At 35.5% G+C, this 14,368-nt stretch overlaps 1 protein-coding gene across 1 annotated transcript; it reads left to right on the top strand.

Annotated features, from left to right (window-relative positions):
* The first annotated feature begins 866 nt into the window (after positions 1–866).
* Positions 867–13,517, top strand: LOC123533082 (lipoyltransferase 1, mitochondrial-like). Its single transcript, XM_053553184.1, has 6 exons — positions 867–945; positions 5,679–6,024; positions 6,411–6,583; positions 9,141–9,248; positions 9,414–9,542; positions 10,947–13,517. The coding sequence occupies exons 2-6, from the start codon at positions 5,712–5,714 to the stop codon at positions 11,400–11,402; spliced, it is 1,179 nt and encodes a 392-aa protein (XP_053409159.1). The 5' UTR covers positions 867–945; positions 5,679–5,711; the 3' UTR covers positions 11,403–13,517.
* Positions 13,518–14,368: the final 851 nt, after the last annotated feature.

The raw sequence follows: 14,368 nt of genomic DNA on the forward strand, positions 1-14,368 counted from the left end.
TAATTTGCCACGTTATATTTATCATACTTTTCTGTAAATATTGAATCATCATTGCATATTTGTTGTAAATGGCAAAAAACATGTGTATGTTTATGCTAATGAACTTTTGAAACTTGAAACTTATCAGACAATAATCAAGGCAAAACTGAATGCTAAACAGCCATTTACCCAGAGTACCTTCATGCATGTTGAAGAATTTATGTGCGGTTGTATATATATTATAATATATATTTATAATACTGAGTTGAAGAATTGCAACAATTATAGAGCAATGCTGAAAACTTCCAAGTCAAGTCAAGTCAATATTTATTTATTGTCGATAGATAAAATAACATTATAAAAACATAAGCTATGTATAGCTTTTGACCGACATTCCAGAAAATAAGCAATAGTTCAAGATTTTGTGGACTGTCAATGGCATATTTTTTATTTATTTTTGTCTTTAGAAAGGTTTCAATACACAACGGACTGCCCAAGACACTAAATTGCAGAAACAGTACATAAAATAGCTAGACATCTATGATCTAAAGAAAATTATAGGCCCTTATAGAAAACCCTTTCCATATGTGAATTCCACACTTATTCTATGTCACATGGATAAATCACATGTGGGAACAACTTCTTGTTTATCAAACGTGCAAGAATACCATTGTGTTGAGTTATTCAGCGTTACTAATAAACCTATTTTGTCCGAAAATACTTTATCCGAATATCAGATAAAAGCTACTAAAATTGAAAGATTTCACCTACATAATCAATCGTATGTAAAACGAACATGCAGAAGTAAACTCAGTTTAATCATATGCAAACAATATCCACCATAAACCAATGGTTGTTTGATCGAATTTATCTAATTTTCTTTTCCAAAAATTATCAAAATTTTCATCAGCGGTGTAGTCGTTGGAATACAGCTACTGTGACAATGAGAAGCAAAACCTACTGAAGGTATGAACTGATGAATTAAATTTACTGTACGAACATCTTTGTTACGTATATAGAAACGTTTTTCAAACAGTGATTTGTTTTTCAACATAATTCAACATAGTTCAACGTAACAGGCCTATCTGTAAACACAGAATCATCTTATTAGTCTCGGTAATAGTGTCACCATTGATCAGGGGTAACACCACTAAATTCTTAGTCTCTTTTAGGTTAAAGGTCAGTAATTCAAATCCTTTTTTGTTTCATATAAAAAACGACAACTTCAGGTCGTCTTTACGTATCCTTAGAGAACATCACTTTTTCCTACACCTATTTTTCATTGAAGTTCTATCACAAATTAACGAAAAAATGAAAAGAAAATAGGGGGTTATGTAGTTCCTAGTGAAATGCCAGTCAGTTGTGGTCTGCTACCCTAAAAATGGCACTTATTTGCTCTCGTCCGCGCAATAAACACCTACTTCGGGTTTCGATCTGCAAAACTTGCCATGTGGGGTGAATGAATATGAAAACCGTCTCATTTCATGCAGAATGTATTCTAGTTGTGAAAAATGGTGATTAAAGCACTCGTTCTACACGAATTTGCGCAAAAAATGGGAAAATTAGGATCTGTTTATTATGGACTTCTTTCGACTACACCACGGAAGCACATTTTCGACCGAATTACTGACCTTATTCCTTTATGAATATGTCACAGGGTGAGAAAAATGTGCAGCCTACACATTCTCTCCCCGTTTTAATAATTAAGTCCTATACCGTGACATATTCCCCCACTATATGAAATTCGCCCTCGAATTTCTAGTAGGACAGAGAACAAGGTAAACATGATCTCAGAGTATATTCAGTCACAGTCCCATGTTGGGCGCCAAATGTCACAGGGTGAGAAAAATGTGCAGCCAGACCGGGACTCGAACTCGGGGCCTCAGAATACCGTTCCGATGCTCTACCGACTGAGCTACCCAGCCGCCTTCACATTTTCTCCCCGTTTTAATAATTAAGTCCTATATTGTGTCAAATATTTACTTCTGAAAAGAACGAGTTGCTAAAATATTTAAATGGACTTTCTTTGTGTAATAAACTCTGTATTTAGACAGCCTTCTTTTATAACGACTAACTGTATAAACCGGAAATTGAATTGTGTTCATTGGGACCTAGCTATTCAACCAAAGAGCTGTATTTTTTACTTCTTTGATTCAACCTAATTGGTCTTTGTGATGCCAACTCTAGGGTCCTATATTTAGGCCCAGTTATGTATTTTATTTTTAAGTAGAGACATGTTTGAAATAATATTTTTATCAAATCACTCTGCGTCCGTGGTCCGTGGTCCGTCGTCCTTCCGTCCGTCCGTCAGTCCGTCCGTCCTTCCGTCCGTTAACAATTTCTCGTTATCGCATCTCCTCAGAAACTACCTGGGGGATTTTGACCAAACTTTGTCAGAATGATGTATTGGTACCCTAGTTGTGTCCCCCTGAAAATCAGACTGGTTCAACAATTTTTTAGTAAGTTATGGCCCTTTGTTTATTTCTGTGATTTACATAGATTTATATAGGGAAAAACTTTGAAAATCTTCTTGTCCAAAACCACAGAGCCTAGGGCTTTGATATTTGGTATGAAGCATCATCTAGTGGTCCTCTACCAAGATGATTCAAAATATTTCCTTGGGGTCAAATATGGCCCCGCCCCGGGGGTCACATGGTTTATATAGACTTATATAGGGAAAAACTTTGAAAAACCTCTTGTTCAAAACCACAGGGCCTAGGGCTTTGATATTTTGTATATGACATCATCTAGTGGTCTTCTACTAAGATTGTTCAAATTATCCCCCTAGGGTCAAATATGGCTCCGCCCCGGGGGTCACATGGTTTACATAGACTTACATAGGGAAAAACGTTGAAAATCTTCTTGTCCAAACCACAAGGCCTAGGGCTTTGGCATTTGTAATGTAGCATCATCTAGTGGTTCTCTACCAAGTATGTTCAAATTATCCCCCTAGGGTCAAATATGGCCCCGCCCTGGGGGGTCACATGGTTCATATAGACTTATATAGGGAAAAGATTTTAAAATCTTCTTGTCAATAACCTACAACATTCAAATTTGGACCACATGTATGGTTTTGAGTGGCAAGATGAACCTTGACATGAGTTGACCTTGATTTTGACCTAGTGACCTACTTTCACATTTCTGTAGCTACAGCCTTCAAATTTGGACCACTTGCATAGTTTTGTGCACTGAAAAAAACTTTGACCTTGACTTTGACCTAGTGACCTACTTTCACATTTTTGAAGGTACAGGCTTCAAATTTGGACCACATGCATAGTTTTGTGTTCTGAATTGGAATTTGACCTTGATTTTGACCTACTGACCTACTTTCACATTTCTCAAGCTACAGCCTTCAAATTTGGACCAAATGCATAGTTTTGTGTACCGAAACAAACTTTGACCTTTACATTGACCTAGTGACCTACTTTCACATTTTTGAAGGTACAGGCTTCAAATTTGGAACACATGCATAGTTTTGTGTTCCGAAATAAAATTTGACCTTGATTTTGACCTAGTGACCTACTTTCACATTTCTCGAGCTACAGCCTTCAAATTTGGACCACATGCATAGTTTTGTGTATCGAAATGAACTTTGACCTTAAGATTGACCTAGTGACCTACTTTCACATTTCTGTAGCTACAGGCTTCAAATTTAGACCACATGCATAGGATTGTGTACCGAAACAAACTTTGACCTTGACATTGACCTAGTGACCTACTTTCACATTTTTGAAGGTACAGGCTTTAAATTTGGACCACATGCATAAATTTGTGTTCTGAAATGTAATTTGACCTTGATTTTGACCTAGTGACCAACTTTCACATTTCGTCCTTGAAATTGATCTAGTGACCTACTTTCACATTTCTCAAGCTACAGCTTTCGAATTTGGACCACATGCAAAGTGTTGTGTACGGAAATGAAATTTGACCTTGAGCTAGTCAGTAAGTCTTGAAATTTGGAACACTCAAAAATGGCACATTGGTGGGCGCCAAGATCACTCTGTGATCTCTTGTTTTGACATAATTTGACATAGACTTACTTATTTGGCATATCGAGATGACTTATTTTATGATCTGATATTTTTTAGTTATCATCCCCCTAACGGGACAGCGACAGTCAAAAGTTATCAAGCTATCCCGAAACATCCTATTATTTGGACTAAATATGACATAGAATCATCTTATTAGCCTGAGCCTCACTGTGTCTCTTGCAATTAGGAATATTGCCACTAAATTCTGAAGATTTATTCATTTCTGTTTACTTGTTATAAAAACTGGTTGCTAAAATATTTAAATTGACACTCTGCTTAAAAATGTATAATAACTCTTTATAGACAGTCTTTACAATGTCATGATTGATGATAATGACTAACAGTATCAGCCTGAAATTGAATATTCAGTGGGAAGTTGGGAACTGTTCAGCCTAATCACTATGTGTGCCAACTATGTGGGTCCTATTATGTTATATAAGAAGCTCAGCAGACTCTTTAATACTACAAAGATTTACAATTCATTCACATGCTTTGATCCTTATCATGCCTTCCACATGTAGTGGGAGAGACACTGATTTAGTGCTGTCCGTTCCAGAAGTCCGTCCGTCCCTCTGTCACAAAGTTCGTTCAAGCAACTCCTCTGACAACACCAGGCAGATTTACACAAAACTTTGCAGGAGTGAATATTGCCAAGCCTTGTTGTGCATATTGTCAGCATTTTCTGGTTCAGTTATATTCAGCACAGTTATGGCCCTTAATTAATCAAATTTTATGATGTTTTGACAGCTTCTTTTACATTATAAGTGGACCGATGGTCTAGTGGTAACACGCTTGACTGTCAATCCAGAGGTCTGGGGTTCGAATCCTGGTCCAGGCACTGGAAATTTCTGAGATGCTCTTGAGTGTCCCCCACCTAACTTAGAGGCCAGTGTACTGGTTCTTCCCAGGAAAGACGGCTTCGCGTGTATTGGTGCTATACACTTTGCACATTAAAGAAACAGACTGTCTATTCGCAAAGAGCTCTAAGGCTAAGTTAGCCGGACAAGTCTGTATCTAAAAAGGATTTCTCTCTATCTGTTCTTGGGGCTTTATCTCACTCTGTCCCTCTGGTCAGATCGCTCTGTGTCTGTACTAGTAGAGGATGAATTTCGCGCCCTGTGTGACTGTGTTTGCTATATGTAAAGCGCCTTTGAACGTGTTTTTCATGAAAAGGGCGCTATATAAATCAGGTATAATAATAATAAATAATAATTTTTACTGGGTGGATTTCCACCAAACCTTACAGGAGTGATCAGTACCAAACCTCATGCATATTGTCGGCATGTTCCGGTTCAGTGACTTTTAGTGGAGTTATTTGTTGCAATTTACCTTGTCAGAGCAACTGCTCTTATACCACCCGGAGGAATTACACCAAACTTCCAAAAAGTGATCTTTACCAAGCCTGGTTAAGCATATCATGGGCATGACATTGTTCAAGTTTGATGTTTTTCAGCAGAGTTATGACCCTTGATTCGTCAAATATTATTATGTTTTAGCCACTTCTCTTATATAACAAGGCAGATTTCTATGTGCATATTCGGTGGAAAGTCATTCTCTTATTAAATATGATCTAATCTGACAATATTCATTCCCTGTATTATGTTATTACACCAGGCATGTAAGTATAGTTAATCTAATTTAATTTAAAAACTGATTTTCCTTCTGCAGAGTATGTCATAACCTTGAGTTTGACTGGAAAGGATGAGAATCCTAAAACGACCTTGGAGAGTTCTGCTGTCGCAGCACAGGCTCAACCACATAGCTAGCAGACTGGCTTCATCAAAAGCGGTTAGAAGTCACAGAGTTTTGATATCATCATCAACAAATATTTATGAAAATCTTGCATTAGAAGACTGGTTGTTTGAAAACACAGATTTTCAGAGAGAGTCAGTACTGTTACTATGGCGAAATAGGCCTTGTGTTGTGTTTGGTAGACATCAGAATCCCTGGGTGGAGTGTAATGTTCCCTACTGTCAGAAATATGAAGTGGATCTTGTTAGGCGTAAAAGTGGAGGTGAGTCATCACAAAGTACTAATAAAATTCATTTATCTCAGTTTGGTAAGTGTAAGAATATAAGCTTTAGCTATCCTTAAAAAAATGTTTGTTTGCTGTGCTGTGATCCAAAATCCACAGGTAGGTAGGTAGGCAAATGTTTTATTGGATTTTTTTCCTTTCGTCATTATAACTGTACAGTAATACATATAACTGGTCTGAACATCAGTTTAGCATCCAGAGGTTTTCAATTTTTTTGCCTTACTTATTATGTATATTATGCCAGGTTACACAGTACCTGTTAAATGATTCCATTAAGTAAATCATTTAGTTGGCAGTGCATATATTACCCAGTATAATGGTCAGTTTGTTTACTGAGTATTCATTGTGCATTTGTTCTGTTTTAGGAGGGACTGTATATCATGATGAGGGGAATCTCAATTGTTCATTCTTGATGGAAAACTCACTGTACAACAGACGAAGAAACCTACAACTGGTTGTTGATGCCTTGAAATCACACTGGGCTATTCCACTCTCCATCAATAAAAGAGATGATATCATATATCAAGATAAATACAAGGTACAAAAAATGCTGGAAATGCTTTTCATTCGTCATGCAGTTTTGCTACTAACTTTGGACATTTAATCATATTAAAGGCTTAATTAAGGCTAAAGTTGTTTAATCTATGAGTTAGATATTGAAATTGGTCCAGAAATTTTGAACAAACTGTTACTAAAAGTAATATATATGGTCAGTCATATCCTGATATGCATATCTCTTAAAATTTAGAATAATTCCTGATATGCACATCTCACAACATTCAGTCATATCCTAATATGTACATTACATAATGCTAGTCATATCCTGATATGTACATCTCATAATGTTCAGACATATCCTAATATGTACGTTACATAATGCTAGTCATATCCTGATATGTACATCTCATAATGTTCAGACATATCCTTATATGTACGTTACATAATGCTAATCATATCCTGATATGTACATCTCATAATGTTCAGTCATCTCATAATGTTCAGACATATCCTGATATACACATCACATACTGTTCAGAAATGTACTGATATGCACATCTCATAACGTTCAGAGATATCCTGATATACACATCTTATAATGTTCAGAAATGTACTGAATAGACATGCACATCTCATAATGTTCAGAAATGTACTGATATGCACATCTCATAATGGTCAGACATATCCTGATATACACATCTCATAATGTTCAGAAATGTACTGATATGTGCATCTCATAATGTTCAGAAATGTACTGATATACACATCTCATAATGTTCAGAAATGTACTGATATGCACATCTCATAATGGTCAGACATATCCTGATATACACATTTCATAATGTTCAGAAATGTACTGATATACACATATCACAATGTTCAGACATATCCTGATATGCACATCTCATAATGTTCTGACATATCTTGATATGCACATCTCATAATGTTCAGATGTATCCTGATATGCACATCCCACAATGTTCAGACATATCCTGATATGCACATCTCATAATGTTCAGACATATCTTGATATGCACTTCTCACAATGTTCAGATGTATCCTGATATGCACATCTCATAATGTTCAGACATATCTTGATATGTACATCTCACAATGTTCAGATGTATCCTGATATGCACATCTCACACTGTTCAGATGTATCCTGATATGCACATCTCATAATGTTCAGACATATCTTGATATGTACATCTCACAGTGTTCAGATGTATCCTGATATGCACATCTCACAATGTTAAATTATATCCTGATATGCATATCTCATATTAATGTTCAGACTTGTCCCTATATGAATTTCTCATATCATTATATACACATCATGTTCACATCTCATAATAATCAAGTGACCATATGACCTAAATTATGCTGTTATGACACTATACCCAACAAAAAAAATCATTTAATTTTAGTCATAATTCCCAATATATACATTTAATAACATCCAGACATAATTTTAAGTTCATTGTCTGTTTGATTGTGTTTGATACCATTTTTCAGTAGGATGAAATGGCATTCACTTATTGCATCATATTTTTCTGGACACTCTGACAAACTAATGTTCTCCACTAGTAGCTAACATTTTCTGGTGAATCTGTCCTGCATCTCTGAGAATATTTGAGCCGTGCCATGAGAAAACCAATATAGTGGCTTTGCGACCAGCATGGATCCAGACCAGCCTGGGCATCCGCGCAGTCTGGTCAGGATCCATGCTGTTCACTTTCAAAGCCTATTGGTATTAGAGATACTGTTAGCGAACAGCATGGATCCTGACCAGACTGCGCGGATGCGCAGGCTGGTCTGGATCCATGCTGGTGCAAAGCCATTATGTTGGTTTTCTCATGGCGTGGCTCATTTGATTCACCCAGGTATTTAGCTTGTGGCCATAAGATTGCGAGTCTTGTTTACTTGGCTACCTTGGAGCTGCACAACACAAATAAAGGTGTAATAAATATTTTAGTATATAAGGACAGGATTCCCTACATACTGGACAAGAGCTGGGAAAGCTGGTCTTACCTTTAGGATAGCAGAATGCTAATAGAATGCAGTAAGAGACTGCATATAACTGAATCTGTCATGAATGAATGCGTCTGTTCGAATAAGGGTATAAAAGAAAATCACTCATTTTATGTTATTTCTTCTGTTATTAGAATATGGTATAAAAGAGTCTTCTATAACACTGCCTGAAGGTGGGTATGACTTTTGGGTATCTTTTATGAGTGGTAATTGGACAAAACCTCTTTGCAGACTAAGCATTTATGTGGTGAAACATTTACTCTTTTGACTGGATATTCCCATCCATACCAGTGATAGATTCTTAAATGCATAATTCGCCTGTTAGCCTTTATCATGCTGGACACAATTGATTCTGCCTTTGCGACCAGTGTAGATCATGATCATTCTGCACATCCATGCAGTCTGATCATGATCTGCACTGTTTGCCATTCAGTCAGTATCTTTTTGGTAAGCACCCCTTTTAACAGTTAATGGTACTGTCAAAATTGAAAGATGGACACGTTCATTATAGAAATTGAGCAGGGTAAGGGTTAAGAATAAAAGAATGCTATATCTTATATTTGCAGATATCTGGAACAGCATCTAAACTAGGAGGCAAGAAGACATATCATCACTTTACATTGCTGTATAATGTTGACACAAAAGAATTGCAAAATAGCCTGCACTCTAACTTGGTATTTACTTTATTTTTAATTGTTACATAAAATAATTATAGGTAATGGTATTCATATCAAGAAATATACACAAGTTCTGTAGCAGAGTTATTGTAAGGTTTTTGGGTCATCATGACCCTCTTGTCTATTCTATACTATCAGTGAATATTTTGTTCCATTTTACAGGAAGGTGTCAGCAGTAAAGCCACAGCAAGTTTAAAGATGTCAGTGACAAATCTGGTAGATCATTTTCCTGATGTTGACTTCACTTCTCTGGTTGATGTTATCAGTGAAAAATTTGTTCAGAACGATCAGGTAATGTGCAAAGTTCTGTGCGCCGTATTTATCAGTCTTAAGTCTGAAATTTAGATTTGCAGTGTGAACTTTAAATTTGTATAAATTTTATAACTGCTAAAACTTTGCCGACCTTTTAATTGTAGCATATGCCATATTCATGGGTCAGCATTAATTCTCAACCATTGAGCATATGCACACATTTAATGTACACTAATAAACCTATATTAGACCTAACCCTAACCTTTAGTCAGTATATTGTACACTCAATATATGTGTACATCCAATAGGGCCGATTTAATGTAGGTGCATAACTATGTCAAGATTCAGTAGAATCCATATATGATTTACAAATATACGGTAGCATTTTAACCCTTACCATGCTGGACACAATTGATTCTGCCTTTATGACCAGTGTAGATCATGATCAGCCTGCATAACCATGCAGTCTGAGCATGACCTGCACTGTTCGCCATTCAGTCAGTATCATTTTGGCATGGACCTCTTTTAACAGTTAATAGTACTGTCAAAAATGAAAGATGAACAAGTTCATTGTAGAAATTGAGCACAGTAAGGGTTAAAGTCTTAAGTCTAAGTTGCAGACTTAAAACATTGATGAATATGGGCGTGTTTTGTTGTGTTAGATATTGTTTCAACACCATTATAAACACAATTTTATTGCAAGCTTTAGACTGTGTAGGGATTGTTTAGGATTGTTGCTGTCACTTCTATGTGTGTAAACCTCTTTTTACGGTTTCCACTGTATTTAACAAAATCAATAATGAAACGGTAAGAAGTGTTGATTCACTGTCTAAATTAAAATATCCATTCAACATCTAGTAAATTCATGTTACAGGAAACTTGAGTTTTTAATTGTGTTACATTTATTTTATGTTTTGTCCAATATTTGTTTTCAGTGTGCATATTTATAATTTACTTTTTTTGTTTAAGTTTTTCTTGTATCAAAAATAAATGGCATTTGTAAAGAATTATCCATTAAACCCATTTTTCAAGCCATTTACTACAAATCAAGTTCAACAGAAGGCGACATTTAACGTTTTATATTTAATATATGGCTATTGATTTATTAATTATTCTAATTCAGTTCAGTAACATTTATTCAGTATTTATATCTACAGCATGTTTCTTTTTGTAAGTTTTAAAAATAGCCTAGGTCGATTTCTGCAGTAACTGCTCTAAGCAAAGCTACCAAAGGTGGCCTACCAGTATCAATGCCCTCTTGTAAATTCTATAAACAGCAACGCACTCATGCACACACGCATACATTTTAAATAGAGTCATGTTCTTCATGCCTATATGGTAAGTACAAAGCTGTCATCAATTCCTAAATATAACTTACTAATGCTAAAAGCTGTGATTGAAATTAAAATATTCAAATACGTGTCTCTCTTTTTCAAATTTTAGATCAGAAGTGTACAAACTGTTGATCCTCATGACATGGATCTCTTTCCTGGTGTAGATAATCATCTCACAGAACTGAAGTCTTGGGAGTGGATATTTGGCAAGACACCACCATTTTCTATACAACGTACGTTCCACGGGAAGACAGAAACTATGAACATTCTCAATGTGAACGTTGATATAACAAAAGGTCGGATACATAACTTACAGTTAAAGGAGTTAAATGTTTTAAATGCTAAAGATATCGATAGTCGAGTGTTTTTAATGTTACGGATAGAAATAGAAGATACGAAGCTCTGTCCGAATGAAGTGCGTAAAAGTCTGTCAAAAGTGAAAATGGAATGGATTGCAGATCAGCTTTATACCGTTGATACACGCGAGTATCTAGACTGGCTTCTACAATGTGTAATGGAAACATTAGCAATATTTAACACACAGACATCTACTTCAGCTACATAAGATGATGATGTGTCTTCTCACTGATCAGGAAACTGATTTTTCCAAATTTGATCGAAAGGTTTTGAGTTTAAGGCTGAAGGATACTAAAATCAAATACGGAGGAAACATCATCGCAAGGAAATTATGTGTAGTCCTATTGCACCAGATTTATACAATTTCCTCCCAATTTATATCATACTGTAAAAGCACATATTTTCGCTGGGTCAGATTTCGCGAATTTGAAATTTTGAGTATGTTCGCGTGGTTAAATATTCGCCAGATTATAAAAATGGTTTCATACATGAATTTGAATTATACTAATGGCGAATATTTACGCGAGGATTAATTTTCGCGGGATGTAGGACCTTGCGATTATAGCGAAAAGTAAACCTTCGCGAAAATTTCTGCTTATACAGTATTTAAGTAATTACATCTATCACTTAGGTAGCTGTGAAAGGAGCAAAATGTTTGTTTATGAGTTATTCAGTGTTTCAAGCAATCTAAACATATGAATTATTAGTAAACGGCAGGGAATTACATAAATTCTTTTGAGTAAGCTCAAGCTTTTGATGCTCAAACAGTGTTTCACTGTATCTATAAAAAGTAAAAACATGATTCAATAATTTCTCTACATCATATAGGTAATTTTATTTTATGATACAGTATATCAACTCTATTACTGGTACTGTCATTCAAGCCGTAGCATTATTTTAAAAAGCATGAACATTATTTGACAGGTTTGTATTGACCAAGGCAATAAGGGGAATTTTTCAGGAGGTGTTAAAATTACTATCGGTAAGGTTGCTAATGTTTGTTTTGTTATTTTAGGCAAGTGAAATTGTTTTTATCTATGGAATAACTTTGATCTACTATAGTGCCATAGTGAAAACACATATTAAAGAGAATTCCTATAGTTTTTTTTTTATTTCATAGATTTTTTTTCAAATTCACATATCTGATAGGAAACTGTGTGCTGAAAACAATGAACAAATAAAAAAATGGGTCACCCAGCTTGTTTTTTGCGAAAAATTGTTTTCAACACACCCACTGTTGCTGAAACTGCTAGCGATTTTTCAACATTTTCATAATTTTCTGCTTTTTTTATAATACCAACAAAAACATGAATCAAGACAGCACAATAAGGTCTATATATTTATTTCATATCATAGTCATATTTGTAATACAATATCATTACAATGATGGGTACAAATGGAAAAAAAAATCTTGTTTCATATTCACTTTTGTGAACTTTTTTTCAATGAAAAATACTCATAGTAAAGAATATTTTTTTAAATTTTGAAAAAAAAAAGTTTTATAGAATTTTTTTTCTGTTTTCCTTTTGTATAGATAATTGTATTGTGAACATAAAAATGGCCAAAAAAGTATGGGTCACCAGGCTAAATTGTATGTTAAGACTGTTTGAATACAACACCTGTTCAGATGAAAAAATGGCCTGAACTTGACCAAATTGATTAGTATCGGCTGGGCAGAAAGATGCGCATAAAAAACTATAGGAACTCCCTTTAATTAACATTATGATAATTAAAAACACTTCTAAAGTTTATCTTAATCACTCTCAGCACCTCATTTCTGATGGAATACATCGCCGCCAAGGTTTGGGAGAAGAGTCGCCACTTTATCCTTTAACGCTGAGCACCAGGCAAGGAAAATGCTTTTATCATTTTAAACATTTCTTTGGTTTGAGGTGGACAGGGAGCAAACTAAGGATCATTTGTGTTCAAAGTTTGTGTTTTCCTATAAAGGTACTGTACTCAGCATGTAGAATAAGTATTCATTAAGTCGTGCAATAAAATTGGATGTTAAAAATGAGGAATTTAGCAGTAATTCATATCGGCACAGAAACTCAGGTATTGTAGAATTGATTTAGATTCATGAGAAAAAGAATGTTTTTATTTCGATTTAAACGAGATGTGAAACCAAAATTTGTAGTCCTGTTTGCCTATACTGTGTTGGTGTGCCGTAAAACCCAAATAAATAAATAAATGAGAAAAAGAAACTACATGTACATACAGTGCCAGTGGAAATAAAGTGTTTAAGATAGTTTGCCTGTAGAAACTGTTCCTATGTTACTGTAGTCTTTTGGATTGTTAAGTATTATTAAAAATGAAATGCAAATTTGAGGTTTCTTTGTTCTTTCATCAAAGATAAATGTGATAAAATCACATGTTACATGCCCAGAATTGTCTGTAGGTTAATCCACATATTAAGTGCAAACCAATACAAGTTTTTATTTTTTCCAAGTGCAGTGATGATGTAGAATAACCTCCCAATCTTTGCAGTTGTGCAGCCAGAACATGAACGTTTAAGCAGCCTCTACCCTCTTATCATTGCTCTCGATTTCTAGAAGAAATGAGCCGCACCATGAGAAAACCAACATAATGCATTTGCGACCAGCATGGATCCAGACCAACCTGCGCATCCGCGCAGTCTGGTCAGTATCCATGCTGTTCTCTAACGGTTTCTCTAAATGCAATAGGCTTTGAAAGCGAACAGTATGGATCCAGACCAGACTGCACGGATGCGCAGGCTGGTCTGGATCCATGCTGGTCACAAATGCACTATGTTGGTTTTCTCATGGTGCAGCTCATTAATGTTTTTTTTTTTTTTACTTTTGAACCACTGAAGTCATATCAAAGTCTTGGTCTGGAATGCTCTTGTTTTTAGCTCACCAGAGCACAAAGTGCTCAAGGTGAGCTATTGTGACCGGTCATTGTCCAGCATCTGTTGACGTGCGTCGTCCGTCAACATTTGCCTTGTGAACACTCTAGAGACCACATTTTTGACCCAATCTTTATGAAACTTGGTCAGAATGTTTGTCTTGATGATCTCTAGGTCAAGTTCGAAACTGGGTCATGTGGGGTCAAAAACTAGGTCAGTAGAGGCCAGAGTTGTAACCAAATCGTTACGAAATTTAGTTAGAATGTTTGTCTTGATGATCTTTAGGTCAAGTTCAACTCTTGGTCATG

Source organism: Mercenaria mercenaria, chromosome 10 (genome assembly GCF_021730395.1).
Source record: "Mercenaria mercenaria strain notata chromosome 10, MADL_Memer_1, whole genome shotgun sequence".
Lineage (NCBI taxonomy): Eukaryota > Metazoa > Mollusca > Bivalvia > Venerida > Veneridae > Mercenaria > Mercenaria mercenaria.

Bases quoted from the DNA above. Each gene is read 5' to 3' on its own strand.
- LOC123533082 (XM_053553184.1), top strand. From the start codon at position 5,712: ATGAGAATCCTAAAACGACCTTGGAGAGTTCTGCTGTCGCAGCACAGG. The intron at 6,025-6,410 runs GTGAGTCATCAC...GTTCTGTTTTAG, and splicing joins TGTTAGGCGTAAAAGTGGAG to GAGGGACTGTATATCATGAT. The intron at 6,584-9,140 runs GTACAAAAAATG...TTATATTTGCAG, and splicing joins TATATCAAGATAAATACAAG to ATATCTGGAACAGCATCTAA.